The sequence below is a fragment of the Anser anser genome, assembly GCF_964211835.1.
Source record: "Anser anser genome assembly, chromosome: 4".
NCBI classification, from domain to species: domain Eukaryota; kingdom Metazoa; phylum Chordata; class Aves; order Anseriformes; family Anatidae; genus Anser; species Anser anser.
Window position 1 is genome coordinate 5913882 of NC_139724.1, and position 15690 is coordinate 5929571.

Sequence of the window (15690 nt, forward strand, 5' to 3'; positions counted from 1 at the left end):
GGGGGGCGTCAGCACGCGTACCCCGCTCCGGCCTCCTTCCCTTTTTTTGGGGCCCTCCCGTTTTTTGGGGTGTCGCAGGGACCCCGGAGAAGGAGGAGAAGAAGGGGGGTGTCTCTAGGTGCTGCTGGACCGGCCCCGGTCCCCGGCAGGTAGGACTGGGGTGCGGGCGCTGTGGGGTAGGCGCTTCAGCCGTGGCGGGGGGGAGGGTTTATTCTCTTAAACGCTTCGGTTTTAGACGCTAAGGATCGCTGAGATCCCCTTCTTTCCTTAAGGGAAGGTGAGGGAGAAGTTTACGGTGCGGAGGATGGGGCTGCAGCTTCAGTGGAAGCGGTGCGGAGGTTGGGTTTTAGCCAAAGTTTGGCTCTTCCACTCAGAGGTCACCGGGAGGATGGGTATCTGTAAACCTGCTGAATCTCGGTGAGCAGTGAGTGATACAGGAAAAGGCAAAGGCAATAATAGAGTTATAACCAGTATGTCAGCAACTTAAATCAATGAGCAGTGGCATCTGTTTAAGCAGCCTCTTCAGGGCTGTTTCTGCAGAGCATTGAAGCCTAGTGGTAGCAGGGATGAACATATTTCAGTTGCATAGGTATGGGTATCTCATTTACTTGAATAAATGTTCTGATAAAATTGATTCTTGTGGCAACAGAACTACCCTGAAGAACAAAAGCATGCTGTAGAAAGGTAAGATACAACAGGAGAAGAACTTTAAACAGGGAACTCTGTCATGTCAATAGCTCAACTGCAAAAGGGAAATTACAGGAGGTAAATGTGGAGACAAGCTACAAAGGAGAAATATAGAAATATTGCCGAGGTGTGTGAGAATTAGCTTTGGCCTTCCTAGCATCAACTAGATTCAAAACTAGGAAAAGATATTAATGGCAATGAGATGCTTTTGCTGGATTATCAGGAAAAGAATGCACAAGTTAAATATAGTGCAGTTGCTGAACGGGGCAGGTGACTTACTGACAGCAGACATAGACGAGGCAGAGGCATCAATGTCATCTGTGCCCCAGACTACAGCGAGGCCTCCCAGGCCTTTCTGTGATAAGGCAGGGTTCAAGGAGAAGAGGAACTACAAGAAGATTGAAGTGTGGGCTGATTGCCTGACAAGTCCATGCACCTGGATGGACTGCAGTCAGGGGTGCTGAGAGCTGGTGGTATCATAATGAAGCCACTCACTGTTGTCTTGGAAAGGTCGTGAGACTGGGGAAGATTCCCAAAGACTGGAGCAAGGCAAGTCTTATATTCATTAGCAAAAAGGGCAAGAAGGACAATTCAGAGGGCTGCAGGCTGGCCAGCCTCACTCCTTCCATCCATGGAAGGACCATGGAGGAAGCCAATGTCTTGGATGAGCTGCTCTGAATTCATTGTTGGAATTGCTTAGAGCAGGAGGCTGCACAGGGTGGCCCCATTGGGCCCCTTCCAAACAGAATGATTGATTCCATTTTGTGCTTGAGCCCAGCAGGCAGCTGAGCACCACCCTGCTGCTTGCTTGCTCTCCCCAGGTGGGATCAGGGAGAGAATCAAAGAGGTAAGAGTGCAAGAAGTCACAGGTTGAGTTAAGGATAGTTCACTAGGTAAAGCAAAAGCCGTGCACGCAAGCAAAGCAAAACAAGGAACTCATTCGCTACTCCCCATCGGCTGGCAGGTGTTCAGCCACTTCCAGGAAAGCAGAGCTCATCAAGGGAAACGGCTTCTTGGGAAGACAAACACCGTCACTCTGAACATCCCCTCCTTCTTGCTTCTTTATCCCAACTGTTACTGCTGAGCGTGGCACCATGTGGCAAGGGACATCCCTTTGATCAGCCTGGGCCAGCTGCTCTTGGTGCACCCCAGCCGCTCGCTGGCAGGGCAGCGCAAGGAGCTGAACAGCTCTTGGCTCTGGGTGAGCACTGCTCTGCAACAACTAAAAACATCGGTGTGTTATCGCCGCTATTTTAAACAAAAATCCAAAACAAAGCATCATAAGAGCCTCTACAAAAAAAATTAACTCTATCCCAGCCAAACCCATGACATTCTCTGTTTCTTAAGTGATGTATCATTTATGAGAAGTAGGAAGCAGCAAATATAAGGCAATAGGGTAATCATAGAAATGTCAGATAAGCAGGTTACTGTGATAGATCGAAATATTAATTTAGAAGTACAATATAAAACACACTGTAGAATATAATATAAAGTGAAAGATCACAGTACTAGTAACTCCATAATGGAAGATTTTATTCCAGCCTTCTAAAATTCTTTGGATGTCACACAAATAAGAACTGATTAATCCAAGTGTTCTGATTAATACAGTTGTCTGAACTGCTAAAGTGTGTGAGTTTTGAAATACCCCTCGTGGGAGATGACTGTGAAATTATGTTGTCATGAATCAAATCCTGATTAAGATACTAAAACAAAAACCGAAGATAGAAGTTCAGTTTTTCCTGCTTTCCTTGATCTACTTCATCAAGAGCTGCATTAAATCTGAGAGAGATCTGAAAAAAGCATTGTTGGTGAATATGCAAAACCTGCCGCTGTCACAGTTGTTAGATTTCTCCAGGAAGAAAGAAATTCCTGAGGAACAGAAAAATCCAAGGGGGGGAAGGAAGGATGCATTGATGTTTTGGTGGCGAGTGAAATTAATTATTGATAAACACAGAGTAGCACAGTGAAAGGGATTTTGTGCTGCTGTTCCATATTATTGGATTTTAAGTTAACTACTGCAGGTGTTGAAGGTAGCTGAAAAGGATGTGAGTGAAAGTCCTCCTTTTAGTAATCAGTGTCAGTGGAAAACGTAAGTATAGCTGAGTTTACAAAGAATGGAATGAAAATACCGTTGCAAAATGAATTGAAGGTGTGTACTTTTTTGGAAAAGTGTGCTCAATTGTCTTAGAAAATAATAGAAATAGGAGTTCAGAACAGACTGAAAATAAGGCAATATGACCATAGCTCAAAATGTCATGTAGTCAGATCCATTTAACTGAAAGTGACGATGAATAAGATAATACTTGTGTAGGCACGCAAAATAATAGGTGGCAAATTAATGGCCAGAGAAGGGCTGTAATACCCTGGAAAGGTTGGCTGTTAAGTTGAAAGACCAAATATTCTGTACAGTGCTCAATTAATTTTGTGTGATTTTTGGCATAAGACAATAATTCAGTCAAGAAATGAGAGATTAAAATATTCCTAGACACTGAGAATAACAACCTACTCAATTAACATTTTTCCCATAGAACTACTTATTGTAGTCCACACTGGGACATTTTCATTGATTATCCTTCTTAGAAGTGTTTCTTGTATCTCAGGAACTTAGGAGTATGTTTTTACTGTACATTTGGTCTTCTCCCATCTGTCATCAAACAACTCTTACCAGATAATGAGACCTAAGTTGAGACGGGTGGTTTTAGGGCTAGACTAATGGTGTAATGCTTGCTTGCTAGAGGGTGCACTCAAGCTCTTGACCCTGCTCCACAAGTTGTCTACGTGTTCTGTTCAGTTACTGCTGCATGTGCAAAACCAAGTCTGCCCTGGGTCCAAGGATTTTAACGTAGCCCTCTGATGTTGCAGCTGCATAATCAAACTGCTATGCAGTGTCATATTTACTTCTTTCCTATTGCTTTCTCCTAAACAGCATTTTAATTATTTTCTGTACAAAGATTCCACTTCAGCAAGAAAGTCAGAGCGCTCTTGCGCAGAATCACCTATGGCATCATTAATAAAACACTCCATTTTACTTGCTCCAAAACTATTGCATTGCTATATACTGACTTCACCAACAGTTCACGAAAGAATGAATGAGTGTAATTGGATCTGAGCTTTATAAATATCAAACTACTGATCTTGTCTGTAAATAACTGGAAAAGGCTGCTTTCAAAGCAGATTTTTTGAAATCACTAGTATTAGCCCTTGATAGTTGTTATCCATTCGTTTTTTTCAAATTATGCCTTTTTAAAGACAGCTATTGATGTGTTCGTCTTTCCATTAGATACACTTACCATCTGTAATTTATAAATATACATTTTCAAATTCAAAAATCTGCCTAAACTGAATACCAAATTTCAAATTACGGCATATTTGAACTGTTTAATAAGCCCAGTTCCCTCCCTCCTCCTTAAGAGAAATTTCTATTGATGTTTTGGTTATAATTGCAGTGGCCTGTGATGTTATTATAATTTACCTTTGAGAACAGAGAAAGAATTGCTGCAATTTCATGCACAGATAAAAGAATAAGTACAAGGAACACTCTTAAACAAATCTGGTTTTCAACCATTTCTTAACAATAGATGTCTTTAAAAAGCTAGTGCTCAAAATAAATTTGGGAAGCATTACCTTCCAAAAGATAATAATGGAATTGTCTTGCTTACGCTTGTTCTCTAAATTCTACAAGCTTACTGAATTGGCTGCTAATGACTCTTGAGGCTACATCTTCCTTATGTACATGTATATATTCCCAGAAGAAGCCTCAGAAAAGTAGCTGAAGGTTGTGTGGGGTTTTTTTGTTTTTAATCGGGGAATCATTCTAATTTTCTGTAATTGGTCTCTTAATTCTACAGTTTTTGTACAATAGAGGGTGTAGCAGTCCTAATTTAAGACTGTGGTACTGAAACTTGGAAGCCATATTCACAGAGCAAAGAAATGGAACAGATAACTTATCCGCAGAGCTCAGGAACAGCCAGAAATTTTAATAGAGGTATATGCATAAAAAAAAAAAAAAAGATACATGCTTTCCACACACTGATTTTGCTTTTTGTAAGCATCAGAGAGAGACTGAATTGTATCGATGGGACATGTACTGTAGTCTTTGCTAGATCAGTGGAAAAACAGTTACTGGTGTATAGTACTTTCTAGTAGAAGTTCTGCGGCCACCGGAAAATGATTTGATAAGTAGATTAAGGAATAGAGAACAGGTTCTTGAAGAGGATTCTTAACTCTCTGCTGGGTCCATTGATAAAATCCCTATGAAGTCTACTGTATGTAGACTCCTTGATGATCTCAGTAGAGTGATTCTCTGGTGTCTCGTGAAAGCCCAGCATGAGATAAAGGTTCCTGGAGACTTCTAGGCAAGTGCTGAGGAAGCAGACTGCCGCTGCTGGTGCATTGGCCAGAGAGGTAAAAGTTCGCTGCCTTGAATATCAAAAGGAATTCTTCACTCAAAACCTTGGAGGCTTCAGCTGAAAAAAATGTCCAGGCACTGCTTTTGAGCAGAACTGGTGAAAGTTCTTTCAAGAACGTCTTCTAGATTACTGTATAAGAAATAAAATACCCTGACAAGTTTTAAAGTGAGATTTGAAGGGATTATTAAGAATTCCGCTTATCTGTTTTGCAAAACAGCAGGAAACTTCTCTTCCCGTGTTTTTCTCCTCAAATCTATGATTGTTAATTACCAATTAAGTTAGTGAGCATCTTTCTTTGTAGGGAGAATTTCTGATGCAAATGCAGTCCCCTTAGACCTTTTGTTAGAGAATTTGACAGAGAAAGCTCCAGAGTGCAAGATACTATTGCTATGAAGCAAATGGTTTTTTAATTCATTCTACCCTTTTCTTCACTTTATTCCATTTACATAGGTACTGTGGTATCTTAGAGCTCTGGATAGTTTCTTGATATGAAAACCTAGGCTGTCACAAGGGAACTTGGATAAGTCACAATTTGAGTTTATATTTTCTATCTGTTTCAACTAAATTTAAAAATCAACAATATATTTTTCAGACTTTAGTAAATACATAAAATTGCATACTAGCTATTTTATATTTCTATGTTGTATGTTACAGTGAGCTATTCTCGGAAGTTTCAGAAGTGAATTATTCTGTAAGATTTTACTTTGCTCTTAAATGAGCAATTAGATAAAAATCCCTGTATATGCATCTTCAAATAAGAAGTGTAGTAATTGCTTTTCTTGAAATTTGCACTTATTTTGCATTCATTTCAATATTCTGCATGTATGGAATATGAAGAATAAGGAATACTTGCTCTATTTGTGTAAGGATGATGAGTTTAGGTTTTGTAACAGATATGGCAAAGAACAAAATCTAACATCACTTCAGATGTAAATCCAAAGTCAAGTTCTACAACTCTTAAGTTCACAATCAGTCATCTTCTAATGATAATTAATTCACATATTCCCCTTGCTGTGTTTTAATATAATTTTATTTTGAAAAAGTCTTATGCAACATAGTTAGCCACATGCTGTTTGACTTATACTCTGTATGAATAAAGTTCTTTTTTTTATTTATTTTTCCTTCCTACAAAGGCAACGCTATGGCTGCTACAGTGAACCTGGAGCTTGATCCTATTTTTCTGAAAGCCCTGGGCTTCTTGCATTCAAAGAGTAAGGATTCTGCTGAAAAGCTGAAAGCGCTTCTTGATGAGTCTTTGGCCAGAGGAACTGACTCAAGCTATCGTCCATCTCAGAAGGTATTAATATTAGACAGCATGCGTCGTTTTTATATGCCTTGTAAAAGCTGCAGCTATTCCTAGTTCACCTTTTATTGCTGAAGAGTAAAAAGAGAATCAGCAACTAAGGAGAAATTAAGAGTAATTATATAATTATATGTTCAAATTCATTGTTCCCTTTTTACACAACATAATTCATTTAATTAATTGCAGTTAATGAAAAAAGATCTCTTTACCTTGTTGGTGTATCCAGATTTGTAGAAGGGCTATTCCATACTACAGTGCAAGTGTCATGACTTTGTAATGGTATTTCTTGTATTTACTTCTATGTTGGCTTTGCCATTTTTCATGATAAGCTATTGCACAAGCTATCTAAGGTGAATCAAAAGTATATTTTTACAGTTATGATCAAAGTTAAAAGCTCTTTAAAATGCAGACATTTTTGCAAACAGATAAATATTAAACAAAAAGCTGTGTACTGATAAAACTGGATCTCTTTTCTCAATATTATTGATGAAGTCATATGAGAATGAAAAAAAAAAAATCCCAAACGGTTTGAAGTGTAAATGATTTGCTGGCCAAAATCATCACCATCCTATATAAAAGCCTGATTTTTCATCTACTGAAAATCACTAAACACCTGCTAGAGAGAATATTTGAATCTGAGATTAGCATGTGAAAATAATCAAGTGGGGGCATCCTACTGTCGCATTGTACTGCCATATGGATACTGAGGGCATGTTCTCCCCTAAGATGCCAACAAGTCAACCTGGAGTGTTCTAGTGACGGTCCGTATGCTGATACATTAGGAATATTTTGTTTCTACATGTACATGGTTCCAAAACATCTAAAAGGCACTATTACTGCTACAGCATATGTTGGTTTGTAGTTTTAAGTGGGAGCAGGGAGCCAAATAATCACAGAATCACCTGGGTTGGAAAAGACCTTCAAGATGGAGTCCAGCCACCAACCTGATGTACTGGGTACCATCCCTAAACCGTACCCGTTAATGGCACATCCACCCATCTCTTAAATATGTCCAGGGATGGGGACTCCACTGCTCCCGTGGGCAGCCTGTTCCAATACTGTAGATGGGGTTGGAAAGCCAGTTCTAATAACAGCTCAACTGGTAGTCACCCAACATCAGGTGAGACTGGGGCTCAGCCCAGAGAAAGAAATCTTTTGTTCTCCTCTTTTCCTTGTGCCTCCAGTGTCAGCTGGACTGCAAAGCTCAGAAATGGAGAAAAAAAAAAAAAGTACAAGAATTCCTTCCTCTGCATTCTCAGGCCGTAGGATTAGTTTCTGGTTGACAGTGGTGTCCAAGAACAGAGCCAGGAGCGTGGGGTTATGACAGACAGAGGAAGACCATTTCTGACTGCATGCAACAGAATGTCAGTATGCTTTGTGGGGCTTAGGCTCAGGGCTCATCCCAGCGTACAGCGGAGAATTGTTCACTTCTCTCCAAGCTGGAGGGATACCTTTCTCATACACATTGCTGTGATTAATCGCTCATTTACAGGCTCACTTATTATCCATTGCTCACACTAAGGCATCACTAAGAAGATCTATTGATTTCTGTTGAGATCTAAATTATTAGCGTGCTAGGTGAATATGAACTGAGATTAAGATTTTCCTTCATCAGGGAATGAAGTATTGATATCCGGTGACATCAGATGTCAGCTTACATTTTCAGCATATATTCAGTTTTGTCTTCAGAACTATCTCAAATTTTGTGTTTGTTGTCCCTTTGAATTTTAAAAACAGAAAAAATTTTAATTAATGTTCCAAAGAGGATCCGTGTTTAGATAAGAAGCATTTCTTCCTCTGGAAGGTGAGTGGTTTAGTAACTAACTGCAGCTTAAACATTAATTTGTGGCTGTGATATAAAAAGATTTAAGATATAGCCAAAAAAATTTTGTATAGGTGAACAGCATTGTGTGATACTTTGTTTGCCTAACCGGTGATGTAACTAACTGCAAACTTGCAAGTAACTTGCCTTCAACTTTTGTTTCTGTGTTTAGGAAGTAGAACAACCAAAAGTATCTGTTACCAAACCTATTTCCAGTAAGCAAGAGCCTAAAGCTGCTTCTAGTTTGCCTTCTGGCAACAACAATGGCAAGCCCACTGCATCAGAAAAGGTGAAGAAAGAAACAGAAAAGAAATCTTCTGATAAAGTGAGTCTGATTTTTGTTTTCTGTTGACATAACTCCGCTAACAAATTTGAAGTGTTTTACATGTAAACTCCCTTTTTCTGTGTAATCTGTGTAACTCAGCTCTCACTAATTGTGCATAGCTATGAGCCTAGGAGCTGCCTTATCCAATTATGTTGTCACTTAGGCAATTCAGCTTAGGTCTTGGGACAATTGAATGTTTTAAATATAGCAATAATAACAGGTTAATAAAATGTGTCAACCCGAAATGGAGGTTTCCTGAGGATTTTCTGAGGATTTTGAGGTGAAGCACAAAAAGTGGGCTTGAGCTCCTAGGTCATAAATATTTTGGAGAAAATGTATCTAAGGAAAAGATGCTCTGTGTGTGTGCTGTATAAAGTACCCCATCTTATACTGCTAAGCTAATTGTTCCAATCATTTTCTCATTTTAATAAGATCCATTAGCTTTCTGCATTTTCACATTTTCTGTGTGTGTGTGATAGGTAAAAGCAGATACTGTGGAAGGAGCTGATATGCCAAAGAAGCCCAGGCTTGAGAAGCAAGAGGCTCGTTCCTCTCCTATTACAGTTCAGACGAGTAAAGATTTATCCATGCCTGACTTATCTAGCTTTGAGGAAACCAGTGCTGATGATTTTGCTATGGAAATGGGTTTGGCCTGTGTTGTTTGCAGGTAAGTCAACACTGCTTCATTGCAATTGTGCATGTGCTTCTGTTTGTTTGGTTTTGTCTGTGTACTCTTTAGTTAATGCTATCTGTAGGTTTTGTTCTGGAAATCGCTTAAGCACATATGCAAAATTAGTACATTTAAGCATCCTTTATGAACAAGAATGGTTGCTTGAAAATTAAGCCTTTAATGAGAAACTACTTTTCTTCTTCGGGAAACAGGACATGAGAAATAACAAAATTAAACAAGATACCAAACCTAGCATAACAAATACTGATTTTTAAGTATTGGAAAACAAGTTCAAATATTAATAGCTAATAATAAGCAACATTCTAGAAAATCTGTTCTCTTCTGAGTGCATTTTTGGTGGTGTTATTATGAGTTCTGTATGGGTTGCTCCCATCTTCATAATCGTTTGGCATTACTTTACACATGACCATGTTTTTCAGTTAACCCTGTAAATATATCTTCAATCCTGCAATCAAGATGGGTTCTTTTCACTTTTCAGCAAGGGCTTATAAAAATGGATCATAGCAACATTCTCTTAACAAGACATCTCAACATCTCATGTTAACAAATATTAAAAAATACACTTTCAAATATTCACCCTGGGATCAAATAACTTGGATCAGGATTTGGTTTCACAGATGATTTATGTCCTTGTAAGTCCCCACTGCTGCCAAAAGGAACCATTTGGCTCTTCCAGTTGTACCTCCTTCCTTGTCCCAGTTAGGGGTGTATCACCAACACGGTATGTTATAAATTGAATCAGCTTCTGGATCAGCTCTCCACTCAGGTTCTTCGGTAGGTTTACATTTCAGTCAGCTTAGTGAGCATACTTATGCTGACACACGTGGATACAAAAACATGGGGCCAGGGCAGGGAGGAAGATGGGACTGGCCAGACTTCTGGTAGCATTACTAATTACTATATTCTAGCTCAGCTTAAGCCAGTTGGGAAGCCATGTTCTGTTTAACTTTATCCTTCAGTCATCTCCGTGGTCATTCCAGTTGTGCAGATAAGGAGGTGCATCCAGTCCATGCAGGATAAATTTCCATTGTCACAGCTAATTATACTGTTAACCAGTTATGCAGTGATGAGATTTCACATTATTCCCATGTGTTAGTTCAATTTTTTTAATCTTTTTATTATAGACACTGAAAAAGGAAGAACAGTTCAAACATATGAAGTATGAAATAAATCTTTCAATTTTACCTTCCTGCAATAGCACTAATAAAATAGCTCCTATTAAGGTGATGCCAGAGGGAGGGAGAAGCACAGCAGGAACAAAACAACCCATAGAAAGAGGATGGCAGCAGTCATCCAAGACTTGGGATTTGTTTTCATTTTATGTGAAGCCTACTGGAACTGATGTCTTCTGGTTCTTGATTTCCAGCTCAAGCTGGGTAGGATGTTTTTCAGAGCACTCACACTTCATACTTTCTAAATCCAACATTTGTTAACACCGTATTCCACTACTTACTTCTCAGCTGTCAGTATGGGGGCCCTTACTGAGGCTGTGCATCTTGAGTCGAAATACTGACATCCCTGTACATATGAAATATAAAAAGCACTGGATACTTCTGTAAAATAACTCTGGTATGAATAGTATTTGGAAACTGACAGCTATTAATATTTGTGTGCAAATAGTTGTGAATGAAAACACCGTGTCCAGTGGCTGAGTACATGGGGTTCTCTTCTTATTCTTAGCCAAATGTCTTATATTGCTTAAGAAGACAAGTTGACAACAAGACCCCAGCTGTGAGTTCACAAATGCAGAAGAGTGCATTTGAATTTTAACTATTCCTTTTTTTAGTAGATGTAGAAACCAAAGTAAAGACATTAAATGTTTCTCTGGGATTTGCTAATGTAAAATGTGTTTGCACAATTATCAGGGGTATTGAACTTTGACGCCCATGGTGTTTTTTTTCTTGTTCTGTTATACCAAGGTAGGCACAAAGAAGGAGAGTATTAAAATAACTTCACCCTTCAATGCTTGCAGATCATAGAAAAACAGGGCTCAACAGTTACAAGGATCCTCAGTTATATGAAGTAATATTATAGCAATTTGCAGATAATACTGAACTTTTTCTTAAAAAAAAAATAATTAAATGTTATTGAAAGAACAACCTTATTTTTACGGATACTTGTTTGTTTTCTGAAGGTAAAAAATCAATAGGCTTGTTTCACAGCTGTCATTTAAAAACAAGGCTGGTTTAACTTGATTCTGGGAATGAACAGTTCAGGCTTTTTTTATTCAGTCTGGGATTACCTTTGTAAGTTTTAAATAGGGTGAGTCTCATCCCTTGAGACATGGGGTTAAAACATCACAGCTTTGTTCCGACCCAGTTTATTTAGGAACAATAAACAAACAAAATGGCTTTTGAAATATCCTGCATCTAAAATAATAGGTCCTGGAATTTCAGAAATGTTTCTTTCTTTGTTTTTTAAATAGCCCATTTTAAAGAGAAAAAATGTTTAGAAAACATTCTAGTGTCCATATGGACAGTGCCTTCAGGCTTCATTTTCCTGTTATATAAAGAAATAAGGAATTACCTTTCTGTACCCATCTACAAATAGAGTTTCCATGGTTACCTGGGTACCTGCTCCTCAGGGATATGAGCAAAAGCAGCTTAGCAATTAAATAGCCTGATTTGTCATCTGAAAGAAGAAATCATTAGGAAACTGGTATTTGGCTAACTCACAGACATACTTCTAGTCATGTGTACATCACTAATTTGTCATTTATATAGCGTGATTACTTTCACCAGAGACCCACGCAAAATTAAGTCCTCATCACCAGCTTACGTGTTTGCTCCAAGGCAGTGCTGCGCAGTTAATCCTCTCTGTTCCATCTTTCCATGATTCTGGTATTATCTCAAATCCCAAGTGTCTGTCTGTAGGGACCAAAAGGATGGCTAATAAAACACCTGCAAAGTAGTATATTTTGGATGGTGATGCTTTAAAATCCTTCAGCAGGAAGCATTCTTACATGCTTGTCAGTGCAAAATTATTTGTTCTTTATCTGTATTGCTCTACGGTTTGCAACAAAATTATCCAAATGTAGGCTAGGCCTTCGGATGCTACTATAATAAAAAAGTCATAATTGGTAAACATTGAGTTATCTCTAAAATCCCTAGGTGAAGAAAACCAGATGAGACTTTAATTTCTAATATAAAAATGAAAAAAGAAAACAAGAAGTGTCATGTGTGCATGTTTAATAATATTGGACTTTTTAATGTAAATTCTCGTGTGAAAATCTAAAAATTCCAAATTTCTAAAATATTATTTCTCATACACGGGGAAAAGGTGATGTAGCTCACTTGCCACAGGCACAAAATATTTGTGAAAGTAAAAATATTTCTAGTTTTCGTCTTAAGCCTTGCAACATTTGCAACAATTGGATAATCCTTTAAGTGTTTTCTCCAATAATCTGTTCTTAACTATTTGCTCTGCAGGCAAATGACAGTTATTTCTGGGAATCAGCTAGTGGAGTGTCAGGAGTGCCATAATCTCTACCACCAGGATTGCCATAAACCTCAGGTGACGGACAAGGAAGTGAATGATCCTCGACTTGTGTGGTACTGTGCTCGCTGTACCAGACAGATGAAGAGAATGGTAGGAGTCATTTATTTGTTAGTATGAGCACTATTTGAACAGAGCAGGTTATTTCTTATACATGAGGATATCTTATAGTCTGCAGATGTCTTTGGAAGCATGTTGGAGAACCCAAACTATTCTACTATCATCAGGCTCTGAACTCAGCAGAGTATTTGCTTGAGGTCAGTTATTGCACAGGCTAGCCTTTGCAGTGACTTAAACTTTTCATTCGATATGCCCATTTCCTTTTTTTTTTCAGCATAAATTCTACCATTTTACTTGCAAATTCTTAGACTGCTACAGCCTGCATCCTGATACTGCTGGATCATGTCCATGTCTTCCTCAAGTTTACCCTGTCTTTGCCTTCTTTCTGTGATGGCACAGTGGTTTCCTGTTCCGTAAGCATCAACACTGCCTCTCTCCCTGCAGTAAAATAGAAAATCCTGTTCAGTAGGGCTTTTTGACTGAACTCTGTCCCCAATACCATATTCACCATGTCCTCCACAATTCTAATCTGTTACCTTACTTCTGAGGCACTTTTCAACTTGAAACTGTAAAGGCTAGACTGCAATATGATAATGCTAGTGTTTTTTCTTAGAACAGTCTATGTTGTGGAGCCTATAACTAGCTTTTGTTGCTGTTTTTTTCTACACAGGCTCAGAAGACACAAAAACCACCTCAAAAACCCGCTCCAGCAGTGGTTTCAGTTGCACCAGCTGTGAAAGATCCATTGGTCAAGAAGCCAGAAATTAAGTTGAAACTTGAGACCCCATCAACTTTTCTAGCATTCAAGAGAACAGAAGTCAAGGTAATGCAGTTTAAATTTTTCAGAGGGAGAATTTGCATTCCACTGCATAATTACATGTATTTTTTTGAAGTTAGACCCATCTTTTCTCACAGGAACCATGAATGAAAGTCTGCTATACTGCATGTACTGAGGTGGTACCATAGCACAGTGGTTTTGCATTAGCCCTAAAAGAGCTGAAAAAAAAAAAAAAATCAAGTCCCTAAAACATCCAGCTGTTGACTATACTTTTATGTTAAAAGAGAGTGAACAGAATTTATTCCAGGATTTTTTTAATGGTATTTTATACAAGTAGGAATCCTCATAATTCTATAAAAGATGATTTGCTCTTTGTGGTCAAGTAACATTCGTATTTTTTGTTAGTTAGAAGACTTCTTGTTATGGTAACAGGGAAACCCAGATGGTTTTGTGAGATCTAATTTAGGAGGCTAAAGCATGTTGTCCCATGTTTCTAATTCCCCAAGTTATTTAATAAATGCTGTTGCAAGCTGGTTAAGGGTGGTAAACCAGAAGAAGCATAATAAATAACAAATCTAACAAATGATGACCCTTACCTAGGAAAACACATCTGTAACTCGGAATCAAAGCAATTATTCTGCGTTTGAAGTTGTATTTGCTGTTGTGCTGCCTGGATGGGAACACTTGTGAAAAAAGTTGGGGGATCCCAATGCCATATGATAAGCTGCTAGCTTTATTAAAAAAAGAAAGGGGGGGGATGGGGGGAAGGTATTACTGGTTTTATTTGGCTGGGAAATTTGAAGTTATCTGTATCCTTTCCTTTTCCTGTTAATGCTTTTTAACTGTAGTGACCAGTGATAAAATAATGTCCACTGGGTGTTCCTGGGAAAAGAACTGAAACAGGTTCAATCTATTCCTGCTGTGATGTGTTATACAAATAAATGCTACTATAATAAGAACGATTTCTTTATTTTAGACCTCAGCAGCAGTTTCGGGGAACACAGCCAGTACAAGTGTTTCCTCTTCAGCAACCAGTGGCCTTACAGGATGGGCTGCCTTTGCAGCCAAAACCTCCTCTGCCAATCCATCAACTACCAAACTGGGATCAACAGCACAGAGTGCCAGCGGGAAACCTGCAGCTTCTTCAAATAACCAGAAACCCGTGGGTTTGTCAGGGTTGGCAACTTCTAAAACGGGACTCGGGTCAAAAATAGCTTCTGGTAACAACAGCACAAGCCCTGTACAGCTGAAACCTCCTCCACCTTTGACGCTAGGGAAAACCACTCTTAGCCGTTCGGTAAGCAGCGACAACGTCAGCAAAGTAGGGCTTCCTAGTCCCAGCAGTACCACGCCGAGCACCAGCAGCCAGGTGAGCGGTGGGAATGGCAACAGCGGGACTGCGGGTAACAGTGGGAGCAGTGCAAGCAAAACCACAGCAGATACTGGCAATCAGTCAGCCTCCCTGAAAGGCCCGACTTCTCAGGAATCACAGCTCAATGCCATGAAGAGGCTACAGATGGTCAAGAAGAAGGCTGCTCAAAAGAAACTCAAGAAGTAGTGCCACTGCTGGCTGATTCTGTTGGTTGTGTTCTGTGAAGCAGCAGCATTTGTGTTTCTCTTAAAGAAAATACCACAGTTACTGGACTGAACCAGTAATTAAATCAGGGAAGCCCAAAACCGATGTACAGGAGGCCAAGCTTAGGTAATCCTAGTATTCCTTCTGACTTTACAAATTAGGAATTGAATATGCTAGAGGGATATTTGCTATTACATGCTCCTGTTTTATAGCTCAAAGCAATGAAATGTGAAATTGTAAACATTGGGTCTTCTGGAGTATTAAAAAAAAGATTTATGTGGATACTTAATAAATTGGATTTAATGAACCTGTCATTCTTAAGCAGTACTATTAATAAAAGTATTATTAATCTGGGAAATCACTACCACTTCTCTTTCACCCTGTTTTCTGATATTTAAAATGCTTCAGCTCTTCAGAGTTCTGTGTTGTGCAGTTAATGAAGTTTATCCCAAATTGTACAGTTCATTAAGGAAAAAATAGATTTTTCTTTTTACCGGTTTCAAAAAATTAACTCTATTTTATATTGTGAGAATTTTAAGTGGTG

At 38.8% G+C, this 15690-nt stretch overlaps 1 protein-coding gene across 2 annotated transcripts; it reads left to right on the plus strand.

The window, feature by feature from the left end:
* Positions 1–20: 20 nt before the first annotated feature.
* On the plus strand, positions 21–15506 carry INTS12 (integrator complex subunit 12). 2 transcript variants are annotated; one of them, XM_083835556.1, is made up of 7 exons: positions 21–149; positions 6230–6393; positions 8394–8546; positions 9026–9213; positions 12666–12825; positions 13463–13615; positions 14547–15506. In XM_083835556.1, the coding sequence occupies exons 2-7, from the start codon at positions 6238–6240 to the stop codon at positions 15126–15128; spliced, it is 1392 nt and encodes a 463-aa protein (XP_083691682.1). In that variant the 5' UTR covers positions 21–149; positions 6230–6237; the 3' UTR covers positions 15129–15506. The 2 variants fall into 2 exon arrangements, with proteins under 2 accessions (XP_083691682.1, XP_083691681.1); XM_083835555.1 differs by lacking the exon at positions 21–149 and adding an exon at positions 4541–4672.
* The last annotated feature ends 184 nt before the right edge of the window (positions 15507–15690 follow it).

Bases quoted from the DNA above. Each gene is read 5' to 3' on its own strand.
- INTS12 (XM_083835555.1), top strand. From the start codon at position 4,618: ATGGAACAGATAACTTATCCGCAGAGCTCAGGAACAGCCAGAAATTTT. The intron at 6,394-8,393 runs GTATTAATATTA...TTCTGTGTTTAG, and splicing joins GCTATCGTCCATCTCAGAAG to GAAGTAGAACAACCAAAAGT. The intron at 9,214-12,665 runs GTAAGTCAACAC...TTTGCTCTGCAG, and splicing joins TTGGCCTGTGTTGTTTGCAG to GCAAATGACAGTTATTTCTG.